Genomic DNA, 26,673 nt, shown 5'->3' on the forward strand with positions numbered 1-26,673 from the left:
ATTTATCGCCCATAAAAAGTCGAATCCTTCCGCTGCAAGAATATAAAAGAGCCGCAAGAGCTCCGCTTTTAGTGGGTTTTCGTCGTTGTCCGTGACCTTCATCTCGCGGCAGCTAGCATTACGACGTTCGAGGTTGGCTGCTAAATTAACCAGTAATAGTATCACAGCAGCAGGGATTGTTCAATTGTTTAAATGTTTCCCTATGTATCTCTTTTCTCTGAAAATTGCATTTACGAATATCGCCGAGAGAACGGTTTCGGGTCGTTTTTTCCATTGATGATGGCGATGGTTGCGACGGAGTTGAAAGGATAAATCGATAATTTTCAATAATCAGCCAGGGTCGTTCGGGTAGCTTAATGGATTCCTAGCATAATCCAGATACGTCACGCTCCTCTTTGTTAGAGAAACCATAAATATCACTATTTCCGGAGCTGTGGAAATGACTCTCAATTAGTGAGATTCTACACGAATAAATCCATTGCACGAATTTAATAGAAGGACGGAATATTTTTTAATAACAGAATTGCTTGAAGATTATGTAAACATTCAAAACACCGTCATGGTGTCATTTCTAAGACTGATTTACTGAAGCACTGAAAAATGAGAACCTTTTTTTTATCGTGCCCAACTCAGCTCGAATTCGCATGTGTTAATACAACTCTTTTTTGTGGCTCGCACCATGACGCAGTTGAAATTTGATTATCTATCTTTCGTTATTGACACATTAGTAAATTGGCAGGAATATCAGGCGAATGTATCGTCATTGTAGCATGATGATGTCGCCAGTTCACCGTATTTCCTCTCCAGACGGAATTATGTTCGAAAATAACGAAGCGGGCCGCTTTTCGTTGTTACGTAAAATGTTATTTATTGTATTGGATCCTGATTCACGTGCGATGTGAAAACAAAATCAAATGACGATGCTTCTTAGAAAGTCAACTCAACATCAACAAAAATGCAGAGAAAACTGGATGTATTTCCAAAATCCTTCAATGACGTGTCATAGAACAAATGAATCTGTGTACTGTGTCTATGTTCTGTTTGACAAAACCTTGAAGTGTGATCGCATAGTTCTAGACTTCCTCCGACAAAACAAATTTGCGAGATGAAAAGATAAAGAAAAAAAGATGACGATTGGAAAGTCATCCCAACATTAACAAAAATACAAAAAAAAACCGAACTCCGTTCCTTCTGTTGCTTCGCAACATTTTAAAATTTTCGTTTCCTGAACTGTATCTATCCGTGAAGATGTCGAGGGTGAAATGCACAGTATAGTTATGAGCCACAGGATCCACCTACTAATAATAATAAGCCTAATATTAAGTGTTGAGAGAACTGTTCCACCAAGATATTCAAATTTCGGTTGTCCCAAAGTGGCAACCGGACCTTAAATACCAAAAAAGGACAGCTTTGTAGTACTTCTGGCGCACAAAATAGACCAGAATACCATATGCGACAAACCAACTTTTTTTCCTGAGATGCGCGGAAAAATTAAAAAAGGTAGTAAAACTACCTATGGAGTAGCGCAACAAAGCCAAACCATCAACACCAAGCTGATGGTGAATTACAAAAAAAACTTGATCTTAAAAACCGAGGGATAGAAGGTCCAAACAAAATAATCCCAAATTTAAATTAAAAAATCGTTCCATTTTTTTGACACGAATCCATAACGGAATTGAACATAGAAAATGAAAGAAAAAATCTACATGAAAACGGAAATGAAATGGAACAACCAGAAAAACACACAATTTATATATATACAGAAAACGGGCTGCGAAATAACTACAATTGATAACGGACAAAAACCATCCAAAAAGACTCCGACAAGAGATCACATGAAAAATCCACCTGAAATTAAACAAAACAACAAAGAACAACCGATAAAAGATCTCATCAAGAAACAGCTAAATGAATATGGAAATTGACCAAACTTTTCATAAAAAGAGGCTGTAGTCATCCACTTCTGGTAGCAATTCATCCGACCCTCTCAACATCATTTTTTTTTAAATTGACACAAATATTAATTCGAAAAATTTTAATAATCCAGCTCTCCAATGGGATGTTAGAGGTTTTAGAAGTAGACTTTCTGGCTTACAGTTTTTATTTTCGGAATTCAATCCCATTGTTATATCCATCCAGGAAACAATGGTTGCCAATAGTTATCCTTCTGATTTTATAAAAACAATAATAATTCACTTGAAAGAAGGACCAACCCACTCTTCAAACGAGGTTGCAATTGCAGTCAAAACCGGTACCCCCCATGAACACCCTAACATTGATACTTCATTGCAGTCGACAGCGAGTTCATTTTCAGTCCCCATTGCAGTAACAGTCGTTAGTCTATACGTTCCATAATGCCTAATGCTGATTTGTCAATACTTGGTTGTCAACTAGAAAATCTAGTAAGGCACCTCCCCATTAATCATTACGGGTTACCTTAACGCTCGCTCCCATGCCTGGGGCAGTACATACCCTGACCAAAGAGGAGCTTTAATTGAAGAATTCACTTCAGATCAAAATCAGCTCCCTTCAAATTTTAAATAATGGTCAACATACCAGATCACATTCTTCTACTGGTCTCATTTTTGTCAACTTTGTTCGAAGGTATTAAGGAATGCCTATGAAATGAACTGTAATAGTGAGCATTATCTCATTGCAATTTCCCTTGACCAGTCTTCCCCGGGAGTCTTCACTAGGTCAAGATGGAAATTTGAAAATGCAGATTGGATATTAGTAGGACACTGGAAACCGCCCAGGACCTGCGACAGGTATCCAAATGGAACACCCAAATGATCTTTTTTTGACATAGAACTACGTCTTTCAGGAAGGGTGCCAAATCAGAAAACAAGTCACGTTTTTATGAAATAAAGTTAACGTTAAAAACTATTTTCACTGTGAACGAATTCTCATGATTTGCTTACCAATCGAATCGGAAATTCTCTAAGATTTGTTTGATACGCTATACATTACATTTCGCTAATCTCTAAACGGTGTGAATTCATGAAAACTGGAATAACTTCCTTTTTTCCCAATGCTTACAACTCGAACATTTCTTAACAGATCGGAAAGATGTTTGCATCAATTGATAGGAAATATTTCTACGCGTCTATCACAATTAATAAAATATTATTTTTCATGAGATGAACAATTGAATAACTGTAAAATGTCAAGCGTTATTTGACCCTAACTGCCAAGTTTTGATTGGCACGATTTATGGTTTCCCCGACACAGGCTTCACAATCGATGTAACTGTGGAAATCCGCTTCGCAAATACATGCAAGTCGGTGGTATTTTTTGGTGTTGAGTACTTTTGTACTCGTTTGTCGTTGAGCAGATACAACCCCTTACATTTTTTTTCCAAAATATACATATTTTTATCAATGCTCATATGGCGCTGGCCTGACGGGGCCGGGAGTTCAAGATTTTGAAAATATTTCTTAACATCTATTTTAATATGCAATAGTAACATGTGACCGATTACTAGCGGTTGGCTCGAGGATAGTGTCACAATGTATGAATGATCTTTTACCCAAGTGTACTATTTATAGCTATATTCGATTAGAAGGTGTGTTAAGCTGATGAGCGTTATCACATTTGTACATTGAGTGGTATAAAAAAAACTCGTATATTGCTTTGGTAGAGCAAAAACCAGAATAAAGTAAGTAAAACAAAAAAAAGTTTTAAGTTCAACGAGTTCATTGTGATTAAACATAATCATAATACAGATAAATACTAACAGCTAGAACATTAATTAGGAAAGTAGCCGTTAGAAGTTCTCACACCCCTTCCTTCATTAATCTGGAGCAGTGGTACTCAATCTTTTTTCCAGAGGGGCCACTCTTACTGTTCAGTACAACAATTTGGTAGCACTCAAATGGGAAGATAAATGAATGCTAAGAGAGCCTTGCGAACATTTCGCGATGCCATCAAACACCAATTTGAGTAGATTTTCAAATTAACTCTCATAATTGACATGTACTGTAGATTGCTCGCTCTCTATAGCGACACTAAAACACTGAACTCACTGAATTACCAAGTAGTTTTTCAGTGTCTTTTAGCAAATTTATATTTCCGACGGAAAATTATATTTCCAGCGTCACTTTTATCCAGGTTCGAATTCACGAAAATTGATTGATCAATTGGAAAAGTATTCAATAATGGCCTTTCACGAGGTCGAGTGCTTGGATTCGTTCTCGAAATAGGCCTTTTTTAAGGCTAGAGGTGAAAGAGCTGAGAAAGTCGTATAATTCAGCATACTCAACCAATCTCCACATAACGGTATGAAAACCGTCGCGTCCTATTCTTGTATGCACATCACGGTAAAAACGAAATGAACGGCACCTCGTTACACTGCGTTTTACGAGTTAGTTAAGCGTTAAAGATAATATGTAATGGGGTTTCAGGCAGAATGAACACCTTTAAAATGGAAATTATGAATGAAAATAAACTTCTCCGTTTCAAATTAGTGTTCAATGTGAATGGAAAACTTAGTTTTTACTAATCTCGTACAAAAATTGTATATGAGGATAATTTTATATTATAATGATAAGTTTTAATGAAAAACTTATTCCGTATCCAAATGACGACACCGTACCGTTGTCATCGCTGATAAACTTCATTTCGTTTTCACCGTGAAGTGTAGGCGGGAATAAGACCCAAAATTCAAAAGTGACTGTCGTGACACTCAAATCTTTGTATCCCAACCGCTGCGCACCCGTTTTCGATATTTTAAACTTGCACCCCAGTACAGATGCAGAATGATGTGGTGCAAAAATACAGAAGCACTCTCCACCAGATGATATGGAAATCGGCGTGTTGTCTACAATGAACGAAACTGCACCACCGTGTCCAATGTCTTCCATTCTCAAGCAAAACAACTGTGTCTGACATCAGCATTGAGAAAAACTGTTATCTGCTATCTGGAGTGAGACCGTGGCTTGAATAATGATGATTATGGTTTGAATTTTAGAGACTCTAGAATTTTAGAATTACTCAGTTCATTCGTCTCTAGTCTTGAAAAGGCGAATTTGGAAAACTAAACATAGCTCTCGCTCTTGAGAAAAACCATTTGGAAAATCTCGATGTCGTCTGGTCGATAACTGATGAAATGAATGCTGTGAAATCGCGAATCGCTTGTTTATTCTCAATAAAGCTAAGACGGAGCCTAAAGCTCGCATGATCTGTGATCGAGTACGGACGTGTTGCTCGTTTGCTCCGTGTATAGCGTTTCCGCATTTCGGCATCGATTATGAAGTTTCCGAAACAGTTCTAATCTTGTTAGAAAAGTTTTAATAACCGTGTGTTAAATGCCAAATGTGTTGAATTTGTATAAATTGTACAAAGCGTCTGAAATTCCCTCGTGTGTGATGTTTTTCGAAGCGCCCATTTCGTGCTCCAAAACACAGGGCTGTGGCGCATGTGTGTGTGTGTAATGCGGAGGCATTCTCTGGTAGAAGATCGATGTACACCGTAATATGAGGCGGGTGTTTACGATATCACCGCGATGATTCAGCAAGCTAAGTACTTTTACTTTCACTTTCTTACACTCTCTTTCTCGTAGTCTCTCTATTGAGTCAGAATCTTAGTGCATGTACTTTATGGCAAATGTATCACATCGATGAAGGAAGGCTGTGTGAGAGTGTGGCCATACGAATCGTGTACAGTGGGATTGCAGCGGCATGCAATTGTATTGGTGTGAATGCATTGCTTTCCCTCGCTTTGCTCGCACTCGTCCGTTTCGGAAGGCCAGAGTGTGTTTCTCTTCCTCATTTGTACAATCATGTTTTCATAAGAGCCCGTATCCACTGTCACCGTAGCCTTGAATTTATACGAATATATGACGAGAGGAGGCGAGTAATTGACGTAGGACTACGTCTAACCGGAAGATATAGAGGGTGAAATGGAAATCTAGGCACTGAACAAGTAGGAAAAAATGCAAGATTTGGAACGCCTATAACTCGAGCATTTCTCAATAGATCGCAAAGGTTTTTGCATCAATTGATAGGAAATATATCTACGCATCTATCATAACGAATAACATTTCATTTTACTTGAGATAAATAATTGAATAATTGTGAAATATCTAGCATTGTCAAAATGCACTATGTGCCCATTTTTGATTAGTCCATTTTGTGCTCCTCAAATCGTACCGACCAAAACGGGCAACCAGAGCAGCAGCGAAATAGAATGAAGCACGATTGGAAAGGAAAAAGAAAAAAATGAACGAAACATTGGTCGCATGCGTAATTCTCGAGCCAGCCAGTCAGCTTAAAAATACCCGCTCCGCTGCCGTAACGATCATTCTCATTCAAACCGTACACCACATCGGTTCGCATCACAACACATCAACAAACCAACCCAAGCAGCCATGTCTGGACATGGTAATAGAGGAAAAGTGAAGGGAAAGGCAAAATCCCGCTCGAACCGTGTTGATCTGGAGTTCCCCGCAAGGGTAGCTAGGCCGAGCGCGTTAGTACCAGTGCACCAGTCCACCTAGCCGGCGTTATATAGTTTCGGTCGCCGAAGTGATCGAGTTGGCTGGCAAAGCTACTCGCGACGATAAGAAAACCCGCATTCGGAACCAGAACACATTCGGTTCGGCGCTCATCAAGACAACAATTAGTTTCAGTGAGTGGCAAAGTGTTTCTCCGGCACGTCGCATTAAATGTAATTCACTGAACAACATGTCACAAGCTGGATGGGAAGAAATTTTCCAACTGTGAAAGCTGTGGCGAGTGGCAAACGCAATAGCTAAACAGGAAGGTTTAACCGAAAAAGATGGGAATATCGAGTGATAACAAAAACACAACACCAAAGGTTTTTTCAGAACCATCAACATATTCATAAAGAGTAAACAGTAAACTAATCCATTTTTCAATTAGATAGGTAGGTATTCACGTATGAGAAGAAAATAAAACAATATATTTAAAATATATATTTAACAAAAGCTGTCCCCTTTGTATAGTCCTACGTCACTCCGGTTATGTCCCCGACATTACCCACCCGTCTTTTTTTTTTTTTTTTTTTAGGTTTCCATAAAATACTGTTGAATTCTCTAATTATTCAACTACTCAATTCTGTAAATATTTTATTGTTCAATTCTATAAGTCGTTATTATAGAAGAATTTTCTCGGTCACCTTGTCAGGTTTCCCAAGAATAATATTCTACCGTCGCGATTGGAATTCGATAAAGAGTAGGCATGATATATAACGTCGCATATCACTGGTCCAATTAATTTTAAAGGAATTTTCTCGGTTACCTTGTCAGGTTTCCCAAGTATAATTTTACGTCGTTTCGATAGGAGATCTATAAAGAGTAAGCATGATAGAATATGAAATATATCACTGGTCAGATTATTTTGAAGGATTTTTCTCGATTACCTTGTCAGGTTTCCCAGAATAACTTTCTGCCTTCGCGATTGATAATCGATAAAAAGTAGGCATGATAAATAACAAAATATATCACCCATCCGAATGGGTTTGGAGGAGTTTTCTCAGGTAGGTTTCCGAGAGATAACTCTCCGTCGTTGGGATTCGTATGTTAAAAAAATACGCGCGATAAATAGATTATTGAAATGAAAGTTTTTCAGAATTTCGTTTCGTCGAGTAGTCGATAGTTCGCGTTTACATAATCACATCACTTACCACAGTGAATCCTGATTCTTGCCTCTTCCCACTAACAACAATCCCTCCCATGATAAACGCTAGGGAACCACGCTATAGAGGCGACTCTTCTGGTCTTCGGGCGGCGAATATCATACTAACATTCCTTTCCTTCCCCTGGTGACTGTAAGGACGTGGCCGGTGTCGTTATTGACCATTTAAACCTCGAATCACCGAAAACTGTATAACGAGAATGATTTGCTAGTCCCAAGCGTCATTCTGTGTGTTCTTTGTGCAATTTGGTTGGTTCAGGTCAATCACGAAGAGCAACTACGATTTGTACAGTCTACCCAAGCTCATGTTCAATAAAGCTAAGACGGAGCCTAAATTGCAATTTCCCTGTCCACATTGTCCGTAGAACTAACACTGCATTTGATAGGCATATGATGAATGCTCTAACTGCGGATAATGAAAATCAGACGTGCCCCACGATTTTATCTTAGTCTCATCAATGCCCTAGATTAATGAAGGAATGGATGTGATAACGATTGTGTCACATTTACCCGAAAGACATTTACCCGAACCACAACTACCCGAAAGACATTCACCCGAATTCCAATAACCCGAATGTAACAAATACCCGAGTGCAACAGGTACCCGAATGGAACATCTATCCGAATAAACTTTGGCCCGAATGCCACATTTACTCGAATGCAACAAATATCCGAACACGACATATACCCGAATGTAATATTTACAGCTACATTAAATTAGAAGCTTTTTTTCATATTTGATCCTGATAAGCGTTATTAAAATGATATATTGACTAGTATCTAATAACTCGTGTATTGCATGTGTAGAGCAAAAACGAGAAAAAGCGGCATTGCACACTATATTTTCCAAAGTTATGAAAAAGATATATAGTTTCACTTATATATTAATAAAATTAATAATTATGTATGAATGATGGACTTTTAAATTCGATTATAAACATCATCTAGCCAATTGGATCACGTAGGCCATACACGTGGGAGAAAGTTGTCAGTTTCAAGCAGTCGACATAAAATTCATAGAAATATTGAAAATATTGAAATAAGTGAAAAAATTAAAAAAGAAAAAAAAACAGATAATACGCTGGAAGGAGATAAAGAACAGTATTATAACACAACGAGATTCTAGAGCATTTACGAGAAACACGGTCACTCGAATACCATTTATATGGATAGAACGTTTACCCGAATGGTAAACAATTCCGAATGAGATAGAAAGAAATATTTAAAAAAATTGTTAATAATATTGATAATAAATTAAAATCAATTGAACACCACCCGACAGAGAAGCTCAAAGTCAAAGGAGGAATAATTTTCGTAATTATCAAATGAAGATATTTTGATGTAATGGGGATGGAGTTCCCATCTAGCGTCGATAAGGAATCGAGGTGGCTCCATGCTTTCGAGGCAACGCAATCCGAGTCGGACACCAAACCACCGACCAAAAGCGTCGGACGACATACCGTTCGCCTGGTGCATTACGTTTTCCCGATAAATTTTTGCATTGAAATGTGAAAAATATATCTCAAAGCAAAAATTAACCGGGCAAACGTAATGCACCAGGCAATCGAAGGTCGTCCGACGCTTTTTAACGCTCGGTCTAACTAAAGGATCATCTCCTATGTTTCACACTAACCGGGCAATCGGTGAAAAACAGGTTTGCTTGCGAGAGGCCGCCGCTTTCGATGGCGGGTCGGCGGCCGACTCGGATTGCGTCACCTCGGCAGCTTGGGGCCGCCTCGGTTCATTATCCTCCTTAAATAGGGACTTCGCCCCCATTACATTGACCTCAGAAAAAAATTCATCACGAAATAATAAATTCACAGAATTCATGATCTCATAAACTGATTTGTCGGATTTTTCCCTTCTTCATTCAGGTAAATGTTGCATTCGGGTAAATGTTGCATTCGAGTAAATATGCATTTGGGTATATGCTGCAATCGAGTATTTGTTACATCTGGGTGAATATCATTCGGGTAAATGTGTTTCGGGTGAATGGGTGAATAGGGCACAACCGATGTGGCCACCACAAAACCCTGACTTTACTGACTGAGAATTTATGGGCGATTTTGGATAACAATGTGGACAAAACTGACGTTACTAACAAGCTAAACTATGTTGCAGCGTTGAAAAAGGCTTGGGGTGAGCTGGACCCTCAACACCTCCGGAAACTCGTGGAGAATATGCCAAAGCGTTGTCAGGTTATCTTGGCATAAGGGGGTCATATCGACTATTAATTATTTGTTTTTTATTTGTTTTTAATTAACCCATGAAGTGGTTTTTTTATGTCATACCCTAAAAGTACCAATTTAGGAACAAAAGTAATTTTTTTGTTTTTCTTAAAAATAAATCAAAGATACTGAAACGGTAAAATGGTCGACTTTCAGTATTTGCTGGAATACCGAAACGTTTGAAAAAAAACTAACATTGGAACACTTGACTTGTACTTGACCCATCTTTGTATGTTCCAACCTTGACTCAATTTCCAATTTTCGAGCTAGTTTATGATTCATTCATGAGATCGGGACTCCTTTTCAGAGCGTTCAAACCAGTCCTTGAACCGGAACAAGTAGCAATCTGAGGAAACAATTTCTGGGGAATTTAACGGGTGAGGTCGAACCTCCCAGTTCACTTTTTCATGATAACACGTGGTTTGACATAAGCATGCTGTTGAATTATAGTGTCGTGTCTATTCTCGCATTTCGGTCGTTTTTCCTCCAGAGCTCTGTACAAACTTATTAATTGTGCCATAAAACTCACCGTAAATTACGTTTTCCTGTACAAATCTCGACATTTTCAATGCGACAAAAATATTGGTTATTTACACTCCAATCGAATGGACTGTATTATATTCTGCAGGTGAAGTACACGCCTTTCAAATACATCTGTTGCCAACTTCAACATAATGCCACTTTCACCATATATTATAAATCCGTCAAATCATACTTGTACACTTGCTAATTTATTTCGATTACGCGGAATCGCGTAGTTACGCATTCGACACATTGGTCACTCCTGCTCTTAAGGATGTCTAGGATAGCCACTAAGTCATGATGCCCTCGGCATTTGAATATCCAGTGTCATACTCTGTCAGCTCTGAAGTAGTTTTGTTTTTTGAAAGTAACAAACCCCAAATCTCCTGTAACAAGATAAAAATATTAAATAACAAATCTTCCGGCTCTGCTAACGACAACACATGTTTTTTGGGTACAAAAACACAAATGCTGTATGTTTTGATATGTTAAACATAGTAGGATATTCAGTTCGACAAAGCTTGTTGTCCCAAACATAAATATATGTGTTCTCGCCGTTATTTCACTTCGGGTGGTATTTTCCATCACGTTACGCAGTCTTTGAATCTTGAGCTAAAGCGTGCTAATTGTGCAGTTTCTGTTTGCGATGTGAATACAATTCACATCACCAAATGCGACTGCGAGGGAGAGGCTGTAGATGCGTAACGTGTATATTTTCGACGGGTTCGTAAATTTGTTATGGTTTCTGTCGGGGACACATAACAACGAATTAGGAGTGGCGTTTGAACGGTATGTAGATATTATGTTCAAGCATTGGCAGAAAAGGATGAGTGATGATTTGTGATGACAGCCGTACATGCTTTGTAGGCAATATATTGATGTCAGCCTGTTCCAATTCACTATACACAATTAAACTCAAGTTTAATCTGATGGGAATGCGTCCACCAAACACTCATTGGAGTACATCTTATTTGATCAAACAACTCGCGAAACACCACACGGGGTTTGTTTGGTTTTATTGCATTGCATCGAACCACTGTTTCGTAATCACTGTAAATCCACCCCGTCCATCGAGGAAATAAAGAAGAAAAATAACTACACTTACCCATCTTTGTCGAACGCAGTGAAGCAAGCATCCATGGCCAGTGAGGGATTCGTCATAAAGTCCTCGTTGGAGAAATCCGACGGCTGCAGAGGCGTCCGTTAGCCACCAGCCACAACAAAATCCGTCGGCCGCAGATCACCGGAAAGAGAAACACACCGAACAAGAAAACAACAGCTCACATTACTTATATGCCACAAGGACTCTATTCTATCAGATTATCAGCGGTCACTGGACAGTAAAGTTTCAAATTCCCTAGAAAACACTGATCAAAAATATAATTTTGCTCTCTGACGGAACGCGCGCACTTGCACCCGCGGCCTCGTGGAAACAAAATGGCATCAGCAGGTGCGGGAACCGATATCCACCACGGCGGATTTATCGAAAAAACACCGCATATTCCTATGGCGACCATATAAACAAGAGATACCCTCCTCCCGAGTTCCCACGCTCTGTAGCAAACCAGACCGTACAGAGTGGCCGGTGCGCACTTGCACGCTTTGGGAATGATGGAACGTTCCTGGAGAGCATTGTTGTTTTTTTGCACAGTAATTATAAGGATTTCTTTCGGTGTTTCGCTGGTACAAAAATGAAAGATCTCAAGATAATAGCTGTAGAATTGCGCTTGTATTGGGCTATTTATTATTTTTTGTTTTCAATTTGTGAGTTCCTATCTGAACTAGCTATTTAACCCCTTAGCGTATTATTTAATACGTCACAAATCAAGTGATTTCACAACTCTGCTGAGCGTTCTAGCGCCCTAAGTTATGCAAGTACGCTACGAGTGAGACTCGATGTTGTACGCGAAGGGGTTAATTAAATGTTTTATCTTTCGGACGAAATATGTTGAATCAAACAAATTTTAAAAATCTCTCGAAATTTTTTTATTGATAAACTCAATTTTGTCTCGAATGAATTGTTGGAAAATCGATGAACTCACAGGGAAAAATAACACGTTAAATACAATATTTAAAGATGGTTTTCAAACATTATATTGAATAAAATAAAAAATTGAATTTGACATTAAAAACTGTCATATCTCAAAACAACTCCCTCAAATATATTTTTTATATATTGTTCTACGAATACTACGGGCCTGGCCGAGTAAGGGAGTAAAAAATGCCCCCAAATCAAATCACTAGCTGTATGGCAAATATTGTATAGGATATTAAATAAGAAATTTTGACGGTTTATTTGAACCCCTATGTGGTTTAACATAGGATCTACAATGAAAAACGTACTTTTTCATTTATTTCACGTCATCCTCAAAAGCTTCGAGATAAAAATTTGAAAAAAAATACTGAATGTGCATCTCACTACGGTGTATCTAGAAAAATTATCAAAAAAAAATTAAGTATTAAAAAAAATATTGAAATTTAGAAAAAAAAATTGTGATTTAGAGATTCAGTATTACTCTAATTCATATTTCAATGTGTTCCTACGGCTTTTCTAGATATGTGTGATTATTTTTCAGTGTTGCGTGGTACAAAAAAAATTTTTTTTATATTTCCAAAAGTCTGGCTGAGTAAGGGAGTAAAAAGTCCTCCAAACCAAATCACCAACTGTATGGAAAACATTGTATAGGATACTAAATAAAACATTTTGGCAGTAGTACCATAGTAGTTCTTATATGGTACACCATAGGATCTATAGTGAAAAATGCACTTTTTCGTTTTTTTCACACCAAAAATATATACTTTAGGCACTTCGAAATTTTGAAAAAAAAAAAATACTTTGAGACTCAATTTTACTGTAATTTTTATTTAAATGCGTTCGTATGTATGTTTCTTGAATTATTAAGAGGATTGCGCGAAAAAACAATTTTTTTTGCCTTTGGGCATTTTTAATTTATTTTGAATTGAAAGACCCATTATCTCTAATATCTCTAAGACTAATATTTTTTAAATTTTGTTTATCATATGTCTAAATTTTGTAGGTATATTTAGATCATTGTGCTGTACAAAGATTTTTTTTTCTCTTATCTTAAAATATATGAGATTATTTTGATGATATGATGATATCATTGGATTTAGATGATTTACCAAATTCATAGGAGTCAGTAGTACGATAGAGCTCTGTGAGTAAGAATAAAATCCTTGTGGAAAGATCATTCGGATTAATGAGAAGAACACTTAAAAAAATCCGAATTATTTTTATTTTTTATATTTTAATCTTATGGCGGGTTTACACTAGGGAGATCTATAGCTATAGATGGATTTATTCACCTGAAAATAGGTGTAGACGGGTGAGAATAAATATGATACACTTATTCGAGGTATATATAACTTGAATTAATTCAGCATATGTAAACGCTTGTGAATTTCTCACTGGTGAGAAATCACTAAAGTTGGATGCATTTCTACTTCAGGTGAATAAATTCACCGAAAATAAGAATATATTCATTATAGAAGTTCACGCTAGTGTAAACGGTTGATGCGATTTCTATAAATCTTATCATATTTCTTCACATGAATATATCACTAGTCTAAACCAACCCTTACAATTGAAAACAACGAATACAATTAAATGATCGATTTCAAGAAAATAAAAATAATAATGCAGACGATGAAGAAAATTATTTTTGTGTTTCGCAATGCAGGAAAATTCAAGAAAAATTACACCACATGTAGAAAAAAAGACACATACGAACGCATTTTAATGAAAATCAGAGCAGAAGTGGGTCTCAAAGTTATATTTTTTTCAAAATTTCGAAATGCCAGAAAATATATATTTTTTTGTACTGCGTATTTAAATTTTATTTTATGATTAAATTGATGAAAAAATAGTTTGAAGATACTTATCGATACACCTTAGAAAGATGTACTTTCAGTATTTTTTCATATTGTCTCAAAGCTATTGAGAATGGTGTGAAAAAAACGAAAAGGTACATTTTTCACCATAGATCCTATGGTGTACCATATAAGGACTCAAATATATGGTACTACTGCCAAAATGTTTTAATTAGTACCCTATGCAATATTTTTCATACAGCTGGTGATTTGGTTTGGGGGACTTTTTACTCCCCTACTCAGCCAAACTCTTTGGAAATATAAAAAAAAATATTTTTATGTACCACGCAACACTGAAAAAAATCTGAAAAAAATCACACATATCTTGAAAAGCCGAAGGAACACATTGAAATATGAATTAGAGTATTAAATCTCTAAACCACAAAAAAAATCAAAATTTCAATTTTTTTTGTACATAAATTTTTGATGAAATTTGTTTTCGATATTTTTTCTTGATACACCGTAGTGAGATGCACATTCAGTGTTTTTTTGTCAAATTTTTATCTCGAAGCTATTGAGGATGGCGTGAAATAAATGAAAAAGTACGTTTTTCATTGCCTATGTTAAACCACATAGGGCTTCAAATAAACCGTCAAAATTTCTTATTTAATATCCTATACAATATGTGCCATGGCGATTTGGTTTGGGGGCACTTTTTACTCCGTTACCCAGCCAGGCCCTTTATCAGAGTTTGACGTAGAATGGTGCCGTGTCCGACATCACCAAAAAGGAGATGTGAATTTTAAAAAAATCATAAAATTTCAATGCTCTGCAACCAAGTAATATAATATAAAAAATTGAATCTACATGGCATTCTGCATGAAAAACTATATACTATGGATCAATTCCATCTCAAAAAAGCCGGCCGCTGACCCGACCCTCTCCGATTGATGGAAGCTACCCAAAATCACAATTTTTATTATCATATGACCAATTTAAATTACGACTGATTTTTTTAAAAAGCGTGTTCATAATCATTGATCTTTCTTTCCATAAACCGTAACTCAAAATCCAGATGTCTGAATAAAAAATAAAATTGTTGAAAAATTAATGAACTATTTATGAAAAATAACATTTTAAATACACTGTCAGAAAATCCTAATCAAAAACTGGATTTAATAGGAGTACCGATAAGTTTTTTTGTTTTTTTTCAAAAATTAGTGCTTCATTCTGCGAATATGGTTACAAATTTGATATTCAAAGTATTGCCCATTGCTAGTCACAACTGTTTCCCATCTTTCTGGTAATTCACTGATCCCTTTGCAGAAATAATCGGCCGGTTTGTCGGCTAACCACGAATCGATCAAATTTTCGACTTCATCGAAATTGGAGAAGTGCTGCTCAACCAGACCATGTTGCATCGATCGAAAAAGGTAATAATCGGACGGAGCAATGTCTGGAGAATACGGCAGGTGGGATAGGATCTCTCATTCCAGCGTTTCCAAGTATGTTTTGACCGGTTTCGCGACATGCGGCAGAGCATTATCGTGCTGCAAAATAACTTTATCGTGTCTTTGCTCGTATTGTGGCCGTTTTTCCTTCAGTGCACGGCTCAAACGAATCAATTGTCGTCGGTAGAGGTCCCCCGTAATGGTTTCATTCGGTTTTAGCAGCTCATAGTACACCACACCCAGCTGGTCCCACCAAATAGACAGCATAATCTTTTGGCCGGGAATATTCCGCGCGACCGTCGATATTGATGCATGGTCAGGTATCCATACGTTTCCCGACGTTCAGGATTGTCGTAATGGACCCACTTTTCATCGCCAGTAACGATTCGATGCAAAAAAAAACCCTTTCTTTTATGCCGTTGGAGCAGTTCTTCGCACGTGAAAAAACGGCGTTCGTCATCTCGCTTCAATTCATACGGCACCCAATGTCCTATCTTTCGGATTATTCCCATTGCTTTTAAACGATCGGATATGGTTTGCTGAGCTACTCCAAGTGTATCTGCAAGTTCTTGTTGCGTTTGTGACGGATCTTGATCTAGCAAAGCCTCCAATTCTTCATCTTCAAACTTTTTTAGCGGTCCGAAACGTTCTTCGTCTTCCAAGTCAAAATTACCGCTTTTAAACCGCGCAAACCACGTCTGACACGTTCGCTCAGTTGGAGAATGGTCACCATAAACTTCCATCAAAATGCGATGACTTTCCGCAGCTTTTTTATTCATGTTGAAGTCATGAAGTAACACTCCCCGCAAGAACGCTCTCGTTGGTACGAAATTCGACATATTCGAAGTGGCAAAAAACTATGTTGTTCACGCCTCAACTGAAAAAGACGCGCAATGACAGTAGCTATCCAACGAATGTCTGGATATTTGATTCACTGGAATAGTAATCAAGCTACGTCATCTGTTGTAAAACCGAAGAAACTTACCGGTACGCCTAATAATATTAAAAACTTTTATATCTCAAAAACCCCCTTGAATATTGTACGCTCCCGTCCTCAAAAGCGCGTACCCAGCCCGAAGGGGATGGAAAATTCCATTACCAACAGCAACTTTCCATCAGCTTGAGACACAATAGAGTGCAACACTGTCTCATTATCTCTTGTATCAAGCTTTGTCAGGTCACAGTGTGCGATTTATACTTCCTTTGTACACATATATATTATTAGGCGTCGTGCACAAATAACGTAACGCTAGAAATGCCATTTTATGACCCCCTCCCCCCTATGTAAGAAAAAGTAACGCAAGATAAACCCCCCTTCCCCCGATGTAACAAAAAGTAACGCAAGATAAACCCCCCTCCCCTTTATGTTATATAACGCTAATCTTCACACAAAATGAAAGTCGTTCGTTCAACATAGAAAAAATAGATATTTGCCCAGGTCGGAATCAAATTTTCTTACGGATGTTTCTTATATGCAAGTAGTGACATCAGAGGAACTTTCGACAAGTTCATAGCATTTTGAACAAACATAGACGGAAAATTAATGCTGTCATTGGATTGGGATTGGGTTGGGATTGGTACTTTCAACCCATTCGGCGTTAAGCTAAGAGGAACATGGACTCATATAAATTGATGTTGATTTACACTACTCCTTGGTTCAATGGAGTAGTTCCTGTCGTTACATTTCACTACTTGCAAAAGGCTCTTGGATGTCCTCAAGTGACGAGTAAAACAGTCGGCTTAATATCGTACTAATTCCGCTTTATCGATTGACATTGAAGTCATTGATTAGACGATGTTGATGGTATCCGCGTAATCCCTGAAAACAAATACACTGTAGTGAAAATACATTGCTTTATTGAGGTTCAATGGAAATTTATTCAATTACCTTGTAAATACCTTCATTATGATACATTTCAAGTACACACAAAAATGTAATGACAGTAATGAATTAAAAGGTAGTATAATAAGGCTTAATTGGGGAACTGTCAACGCTTGTGAAGGGTACATAAAGTTACTTTGTAGCTAATGCTAAGGATATGGACAGAACAAGATTTTTTCATTCTGAACAATTTAATCGAGTATGGTTTTATTTAAATTTCTATTTGTTATTCAAGCTTTATTCGTCCAACAATTTGATGGTTCAGCAGATGAGCTTGAGCTTGGGTAGACTGTACAATTCGTAGTTGCTCTCCGTGATTGACCTGAACCAACCAAATTGCACAAAGAACACACAGAATGACACTTGGGACTAGCAAATCATTCTCGTTGTGCAATTTTCGGTGATTCGAGCTTTAAATGGTCAATAACGACGCCGGCCACGTCCTTACAGCCACCAGGGGAAGGGAAGGAATGTTAGTATGATATTCACCGCCCGAAGGCCAGAAGGGTCGCCTCTATAGTGTGGTTCCCTAGCGAATATCAGGGAAGGGATAGTTGTTAGTACGGAGAGGTAAAAATCAGGATTCACTGCGGTAAGTGATGCGATTATCTAAACACGAACTATCGAACACTCAACGAAACGAAGTTCCGAAAATCTCATGCATCACAACACGCGGTAGGGATTATGTGTTGATTGACTGGGAAGAAAACTTGTAAATTAATTGGACCAGCTTTATATTCTTTTATTTATTGCACGTACTTGTTATCCAAAACTAATCGCGTCAGCGGAGAGTTAACTGTAGGAAGCCTGAAAAGCTAAACGAGGGAAATCTTCTAAAACCGCTCCGACTGGCGATGTATTATAATCATCGCGCATACATTTCATCACACTTCAATCGCCACGACGGGAGTTATGTTTAGGAAACCTGAAAAGGTAACCGAGAGAACTACTCAAAAATCGATAAGACTGGAAATTATTCAGCGTATGTACGCTTTATGCAGCTCCAATTGTGGTGTCGGAGAGTTATTTCTAGAAAATCTGAGAAGGTCTCTGATAAAACTCCTCTTAAATCAATCCGACCGGCGATATATTACAATCTTCTCGCGTATCTATATTAGACTCCAATCGCGACGGAGAGGGTTATCTTTAGGGAACCTGAGAAGGTAATTGAGAGAATTTTTAAATAGGATTAAATAGGACCGAAAATTATTGTAATGCACGTACACTTGACCGAATTCCAAAAACGACGGTGGAAACCTGAGAAGGTAACCGAGAAACTCCTGTAAAGCCAATCGGACCGGCGATACATTCCCTCAACTATCGATCGCTCCCTTTTCATCAACCACGAAACCAAAACATGAATTTGAAAATTCTCAATCATGCTAAAATCCTAGTGATACATATCCACTTTTAAAATATACAAAATATTTAAACTTGCTTGTTGATCTTTCACCAAGCTAATTTTCTGCGTTTAGTGGCTGTCCTCACGATGTATCGACACTTTCTCTCCCTCTCGCTACACCACAATGCTGATGTCACTCACTATCGGTAATCGGTAATGAATTAGAGAGACTTTAAACTCTGAGAGTTCATTCGTCTCTATCACTCACTGTGGTTTGCCATGAGCACTCTTATGTGCGTGCGACATAGTTACACTAGCACTAGAAATTCAACGCTGAGACAGGAGAGGACTGAAAGTAAAACACATACAAACAAAAACCCCCTCCCCCATTTTAGATCCCCCAAGAAACAAAACTGAAAATTCTATGACACGTGTTAGAGAGAGGGAAAAACAAAATACTTATCTCACGTCGTCGCGCACCATGCAAGCCATGAGCCATGATTGCCTCTGTAGCGACACCACCACTACGATACATGAGCTTCGGACTTGTTCAAGTAAATTCGCATGCGAAAACGCACGAGCAATATTTGTCAACAGGACCGAATCGACTAGTCGAAGGCAGGCAAAATATTCAGTTCATTAGCTTCTATTTCTACATCTTCAACACCTATATAGATATCATCCGATGCCTTTCTAAATCTCCAAAGTCTGGTCCTGGAACTTCAGGTTTGAAATACAGATTATTATGTGGATATTGTAACTCTGTTCGAGATGCATCTATCGGTGCTTGCTTACTGACTACTGTTAAATCCATTAAAACGCGTGCTTTGTCATCTTGGCTCAGGAAACACACCTCATTCGGTCTCAGAATCGAAACTAGCTGCTAAAGCATATAGGGGCCCGTGAATTTATTTAGGAATAAAAATTGAATTTTGTTACGTAACAATCAGGGCCGAAAAATCCGAAAAATCAATTTTTTCCACTTTTTCCCAAAAATGACTTTTTTCAATAATTCATAAATTTTGAACCACTCAACCGATTTAGATAATCAACATATCAAATTGAAGCCATTGAAGCTCCCATTGCTGCTGCTGAGGTTCTTTCTGTTAATGTTGCTGATGTGGTGATCGATTACTTTTCTTCATTTCAGGTTATTTATCCTTTTGTTTGATGGTGTTAACTACTTCACGGTTAGAAAATGACTGATCGCTTCACAGAGGGGCGGCTATTTTAATGCTTTCTGATTGGCAGGATAATTACACAGTGGTGAGGCTTACGACGCAATGTTTCGCTTCTCTTCAGGAACTTAGCTGTGTGCGATATCTTCCATTCTTCCTTTCGATCGTGCAAAGTTGTTGCAAGTGATATCAGCATTAAGAAAGATTATTGACTGCTCCTTATGTGGTGCGATACTGAGGTTGACTAGAGCGAACCGAATATTTATATGATGGCTACTTTTTCTTATATTTCTTATTCTCTTGAATAGACTGATAAACACGCAGTGGCCATGATGCCATGATGTATTCAAATTGTATTTTGCTGCTGCTACTTTTGGTCGGTGAAGCACAAATCATGAGTAATGAAAACGTGGGATTTAGTGCGTTGAGATAATGCTAGACATTTTACAATTATGCAATTGTTTATCTAAAAAAATGTTTTTTTATCATGACAGATGCACATATCAAATCGATTGATGCAAACATCTTTGTGATCTATCATAAAATGATGGAGCGTTCGATTTTTTTCCATATTTACTACGTGTTCAGTTTACACCCAATACCTTCCTGTTAAACCAAGTCCTACGTTGAAGGATGTATATTATGAATTCTTTTTTTTCACATTTAGCTTGAAACACAAAACATAACACCAGCTGGAACGTTAATTACTTTTTCATCCAGCCCTTTAACCTTCATCAGCTACTTATTGCGGAAAACTTGAAGACCAAAAAACATTGTTAAAACTCATGTGCAGAGAACGACCCACCTCCGCCAAGTGAATAAGCGCATTTCATTTATATTTCATTTTCTTTTCCAGTGAAGTAGGAAAAAACGCTATGTAACTAGCCCGAAAACCTGTCAAAGAATTTTTGTTGAATGAACAAATTTTAGCTTCTCGAAACTTTTCCCCTCTCGAACGGGACAGAGTATAGGAAATTGGTATAACACGCGTCTGTCGGGCACTTGAACCTCTCGGGCACCAGCAAAAAACATATGTAAATGCATAAGCCATGGACAATCATGATAGTGAATTGCAGCATACTATCATGCAAGTTTGGCAGTTGTAATATGTTTTAAGAAAATAACAAAAAAAACTCTCGAAGATGTGAATTTCTGATGTAATTTTCTAATTCATATCTGTGAGGTTTTCGTTGGTGGAAACATATTTGAAGGCTATCGCTGTAGAAGGGATTCATTAAGTTGAGTGCTCAGTGAAAGTGGTAATTCGATGAAAATAATTTTCTGATGTTCTTTCAATAAACACGTATTATTAATTCTTATCCAACTTCTGAAGAGAGGAGAGGCATATTATACAGTTCTCCTATACACGACATTCCGTTCCTTCCAACACAATCACAGCCACGTTTCACCGGTTTTTGTAGGGTCATCACCACACGTGGCAGCGAACTGTGATTACGGCACACTTTTGCAGCTTTGCACCATTATGTTAAACCTTGAGTCCATCAAGCACACCCCCCCCCCCTCCGTAAACCGTATGTTGGGAAAGCCTGGGAAGTGCTAATTTAAGCGTTTTCGTTTGCTCCTGAGTGAAACAATATGAATAGAGCACGGTTGGGGAAGGACTTTCCAGTGAAATGTAAACATGTCGGAAACGCGAAGATAACCGGGCAACTTGCTTGGTTGGGCACGCAATCGAGCGAAATGTTGCCGTTATATGCCGCGAAAATCGGCCCGGCAAAGGATACGGATCTAATCAAAATTGCGCACAAGCCGTTTTCCAGTTTCAAGCTTCCACAATTATTTTTGGCTTTGGAGTTTATGCGTGAATTGGCGGAATTATACGAGTACTTAACCTTTCCGCAGTCATTCTTTGACACATGAATGACTGCGAGTGGGCGGAAAAATTTAATTTTATTGTTCTCGCCGCGATTGTGTGGAAACACATATAATGGAAACTTCCCAGACCCTTTTTTTAACATATCTCTTAACTTCATAGTCTATATTATGCGTTTAGATTTCGGAGAGCGGTATATGTTATCAGAAATATATATTTCAAGCTCATGTCTTACTATTCGATAAGATTTTTTTATTGACATATTGACTGCCAACTACGAGAAAACTCTTAGGTTTTTTACCTTTAAAGGGACGTCCACTGCCAATTATCTCTTGTTGTAAATGCTGTGGACGCACTATCTAGCGACTGGCTTTCTCGAAGAGATTTCTGTTCCATAAGTCAACTACGAGAAAACTAGTAACATAATTGTTACAAAAAAGCTGTTTTTATAATACACTCGACAAAAAATTATAGGAACATAGCGCAAAGTCGAATTTTTTTGTTAATTTTTGATGTTTTTGAATGCTACAACTTCGTGAAAAAATAACGCATGAGTATGGGATGTATATCATTTTGAACAACTTTCAAGTTTTGGAATATTTTACGAACATATTTTTAACTAGTTGTGTAGTGGACAAAAAAATTGTGGAGAAATAAAAAATCGTTTTTTTTTGTTTTTCAAACAATATGTTGATAACCATCTCAACAACAAATCCAATTAACTTTATCAAACAGCTTTCATTTGATTGCTAGAACGGCTCTACATAACTTTTCCATACAGAGATATTTATATTTGAATGATTGTTTGAAAATGAAAAAAAATTCTCAGCTTACAAACTATGCAAGGGTGGAGCAAATATTTTCGTTTCGCTATCACCCTTCGTTGTTTCTATTCTAGCGGCTGCATAAGTTGCCCGTTATTGACAGCTCTGTTCGGGAAAGCACACAAATGGACAGAACAAATGAAATGGGAATGATTCCAATTTTCATCAATTTAAGCCATATACAGACTATGGGATTGTAATGTACATCCAGTTTTTTTACGCGGGGGATACGTACCTCGTAAAAAAACCGCGTTAATTGGAAAATCTGCGTAAAAAAACCAGTTCACCTAAAATCTACGTAAGCATCGTGGTAGAGTGCGGTACTAATTTCCGTCATAAGCGCTAAGTTCCGTCGCAAGCACTGATTACTGTCATATGCTCTGGCGGAACATGAAGACGAAATGTGAGCGGAGTGAGAGATGTAATATTGCTCTGGTCTTTTTTTACGCGTTACCCGCGTAAAAAAAACCGCGCTAATTGGAAAATCCGCGTAAAAAACCGCGCTAATAGGAAAATCCGCGTTAAAAACTAGTTAACCTAGTTAAATAGTTATTAACATTAACTTTATTTCATAAAAACGTGAGCTGTTTTCTGATTTGGCACCCTTAATTTAAGACGTAGTCCTACGTCAAAAAATTGATGGTGAATAACCCAATAAATAAAGATCGCACCGCAAACCAAAATGTAGTTTTGAAAACTCCCATAAATTCTATATACAGCTAGTTTGTTGCTTTGACAAAAAATAATTATTTCATTTTTTTGCTTCGATTTTAAAAATTATTATTACGTTTTTTATAGTATTAATTTAAAATTCTTATCTTTATTCTTTCTTTCTTATATATAATAATATAATATTCCAATGTGCAAACGCGGGCAGTCAAAACGTCCAAAGTATCATTTTTCGCTCCGAGTCTTCATCTTCAATCCGAAGTTACGGAACAACAGTTAAGATTGATTTTTCCGAGTTATTCTTGACTGCTAGTGGTGAAAGTAGCGACAGAGATCGATTTTTAAGACAACTCGCGAAATAATGTTCGGGTCTTCAACTTCGTTTTTCTCTAGTTGACGAAAATGTTACATTGGATCTATTCAAAAGTTACGCGAGAATTCATTGTTCTCTTGTATATAGTAGGGCTAACATCATATAAGTGAAATAAAAGATCGATTAAGGTTAAATTGAAGTGAAAGGTTTTCATATTCTCACGTGGATAAAGGCAAAACTGTCTTTTTCAATATATCCCGTAAGTTTACTTTAGCCCAATCAATACAGTCCATTTCGTAACGGGAATTACCCAAGTGCTCTGAGGAGTGTCTCAACCGAGGTTACTTTTGGACGAAGAGCTTCGACCGAAGCTTAATATCCTAGAAGGAAAAGTCTACGGATTTCCTGTCGCCCATCCTTGCAAGTGTTCAACCAAACAGCATGTTTGAAAAGCTGCCCTTGATTTTTTTATATATTTTATTATCTGTTTATTTTTATTACTTGGCTCATCTAGCAATTCAGCTGTAACAGAGCCGAATTTTTCGTGAACATTTTTCTCATGTTGTATATTACACAGTAGCCATATAGGCGTAAAAGTATTCCTATCTCATCGACACACATTTTTATCTGTTACACATTAGCCATTTAGGCGAAAGAGTATTCATTCCTATTCTATCGATACACAGCACATGTCGCATTTCTCGGTGTAAGAATAGCTCTATTGTTCGAATGTTTATAGTTGGACACAGCGAGACTGTTGATATGAGGCTTCCATTGTTGTGTTTATAAATAGCACCAATTACCGATGAAGCAGATCGATCGTATGTGGAGTGAGAGGCTGGGATCCCCATCACATGATGATTGATGCATGGACGTAGTAGCTAGAATAACACACAAAGATGGTCATCAGTTGAGGGCCGTGAGTTAAAAGCTCATGATTGTTCGCTTAGTAGCGGACACGCAACCAGTTAGGCTACGAAGACACCCCTGCCTTTTTGTCTTTTTTGATTTTTTAAATATTTTGTTCAGTGTAATTTAAAAAAAATGTTGGTATTTTTTATGAAACTCTTGTTGGTAATTGAATGAGCTAAAGGGTGTGTCACATCAAATTGCATCACGGAAAAAACGCTGTAGAAATTTAATTTTTAGGAATTATATCTTCGGCTTTCGCTTATAATCAGATAAGAGTGTATAGATCACGTTGGCCATGCTTCACTGTCAATTTTTCGTAAATTTGCAAAAATGTCGTCGAACGAAAAAGAGCGTCGTGAATTAATCCTGCGCACTCATTTCGAGAATCTGGAGTTGTCACATCGGGACATCGGTAAGATGCTGGGAATCGTCCAATCCACGGTCAGCAGAGTACTAAAACGATACTTCGAGAACCTAACCATCGACCGGAAGGTGAAGAACGGCAAAAATGGATGCTCCGTCAGTGAAAAAGATCACAAGCGCGTAGTTAAGCAGTTTAGACGTGATCCGAGAAGTTCGGTCCGGGATGTCGCCAATAAGCTGAATTTGTCAAGTTCATTCGTCCAGCGGACCAAGCAGCGGGAGGGCCTGCGTACATACAAGGTTCAGAAGGCTCCTAACCGCGACGAAAGGCAAAACATGGTGGGGAAGACGCGAGCCCGGAAGCTGTACACCGAAATGCTGACGAAGCCGCATTGCCTGGTAATGGACGACGAAACCTACGTCAAAACGGACTTTCGTCAGCTGCCGGGCCTGTTGTTCTTCTCCGCAGAGGACAAATTCAGCGTTCCGGAGGAGATTCGCAAGCAGAAACTATCCAAGTTTGCCAAAAAGTACATGGTGTGGCAAGCGATCTGCTCTTGCGGAAAGCGGAGCGCCCCCTTCGTGATGACCGACACGGTAAACGGGCAGGTTTACCTTAAGGAGTGCCTACAGAAGCGCTTACTACCACTATTGAAGCAGCACGAGGGCCCGACCATCTTCTGGCCGGATCTCGCTTCGTGCCACTATTCAAAGGACGTGTTGGAGTGGTACGAAGCCAACGGGGTCACCTTCGTGCCAAAGGAAATGAACCCGCCCAACGCGCCGGAGCTTCGCCCAATAGAGAAATATTGGGCGATTATGAAGCAGGCCCTCCAGAAGAACCCAAAAGTTGTCAAATCGGAGGCGGACTTCAAGTGAAAATGGATTTCTGTTCAAAAAAAACTGCAACCTGACGTTGTACATAACCTCATGGACGGGGTAAAGAGGAAGGTGCGAGCATACGGGCTTGGGCTCGAAGAATGAATACAAAAAAATGCCAAAAGTTGTTTAATAGTTTTTATTTTACTGTCTAAAATTTTCAAAAGGGTCGGTCTACTGGGCGAATTTCTACAGCGTTTTTTCCGTGATGCAATTTGATGTGACACACCCTTTATTCATATAATTTTTTTGAGAATAGGAAAAAATACATTTTTGAGAAAAATGAATTTCAATATTAAAAATATTTGTTTCAGTGTAATTTAAAAAAATGGTTATTTTTGTTATAGAAATCTAAACAATTTACTAAATTTGTATCTTCTACCAAAATGTTGTAGGTATTATAGTTTATGAGTTTTTTTTTTGAAAATTAAGAAAAAAAATTTTGTCTCTTTTAAAAAATTAGTCTGATTCCTTTTTGGTGATTTCAAATGTGCAAAGATCTTTAAATGACCAATGTCATTATGTCCACAACGTTTCACTGCAATCTAAGATGGGGCTGCCTAATCCTAAGGCGAGTTGGCATGAAACAACAAGGCAACAAGAAAACATTGAACAAAATTGAAGAGTAGAATAAAGTGAAGATAACATTTGAGGGGCTTAGAATGAAAGGGGTGTAAGTGATTTGATCGATTTCTCTACATCGACTCTCTCTTTTGGTCACAACTTAGCTGCGAACTCATATCAGCTGTATTAGACAATGTGGGAGATAGGTCAGAACCTCATCTATCGG

General features: G+C 37.9%; 1 protein-coding gene across 2 annotated transcripts in view; it reads right to left on the reverse strand.

The window, feature by feature from the left end:
• Positions 1–26,673, reverse strand: part of LOC129776740 (uncharacterized) — a 120,977-nt gene that overhangs the window by 44,296 nt on the left and 50,008 nt on the right. For both annotated transcript variants that reach the window (XM_055782565.1, XM_055782564.1), the window contains exon 2: positions 11,511–11,593. In XM_055782565.1, coding sequence (XP_055638540.1) covers positions 11,511–11,593 — 83 coding nt within the window. The remainder of the gene's footprint in view (positions 1–11,510; positions 11,594–26,673) is intronic.

This window comes from Toxorhynchites rutilus, chromosome 3 (assembly GCF_029784135.1).
Source record: "Toxorhynchites rutilus septentrionalis strain SRP chromosome 3, ASM2978413v1, whole genome shotgun sequence".
NCBI classification, from domain to species: Eukaryota; Metazoa; Arthropoda; class Insecta; order Diptera; family Culicidae; genus Toxorhynchites; species Toxorhynchites rutilus.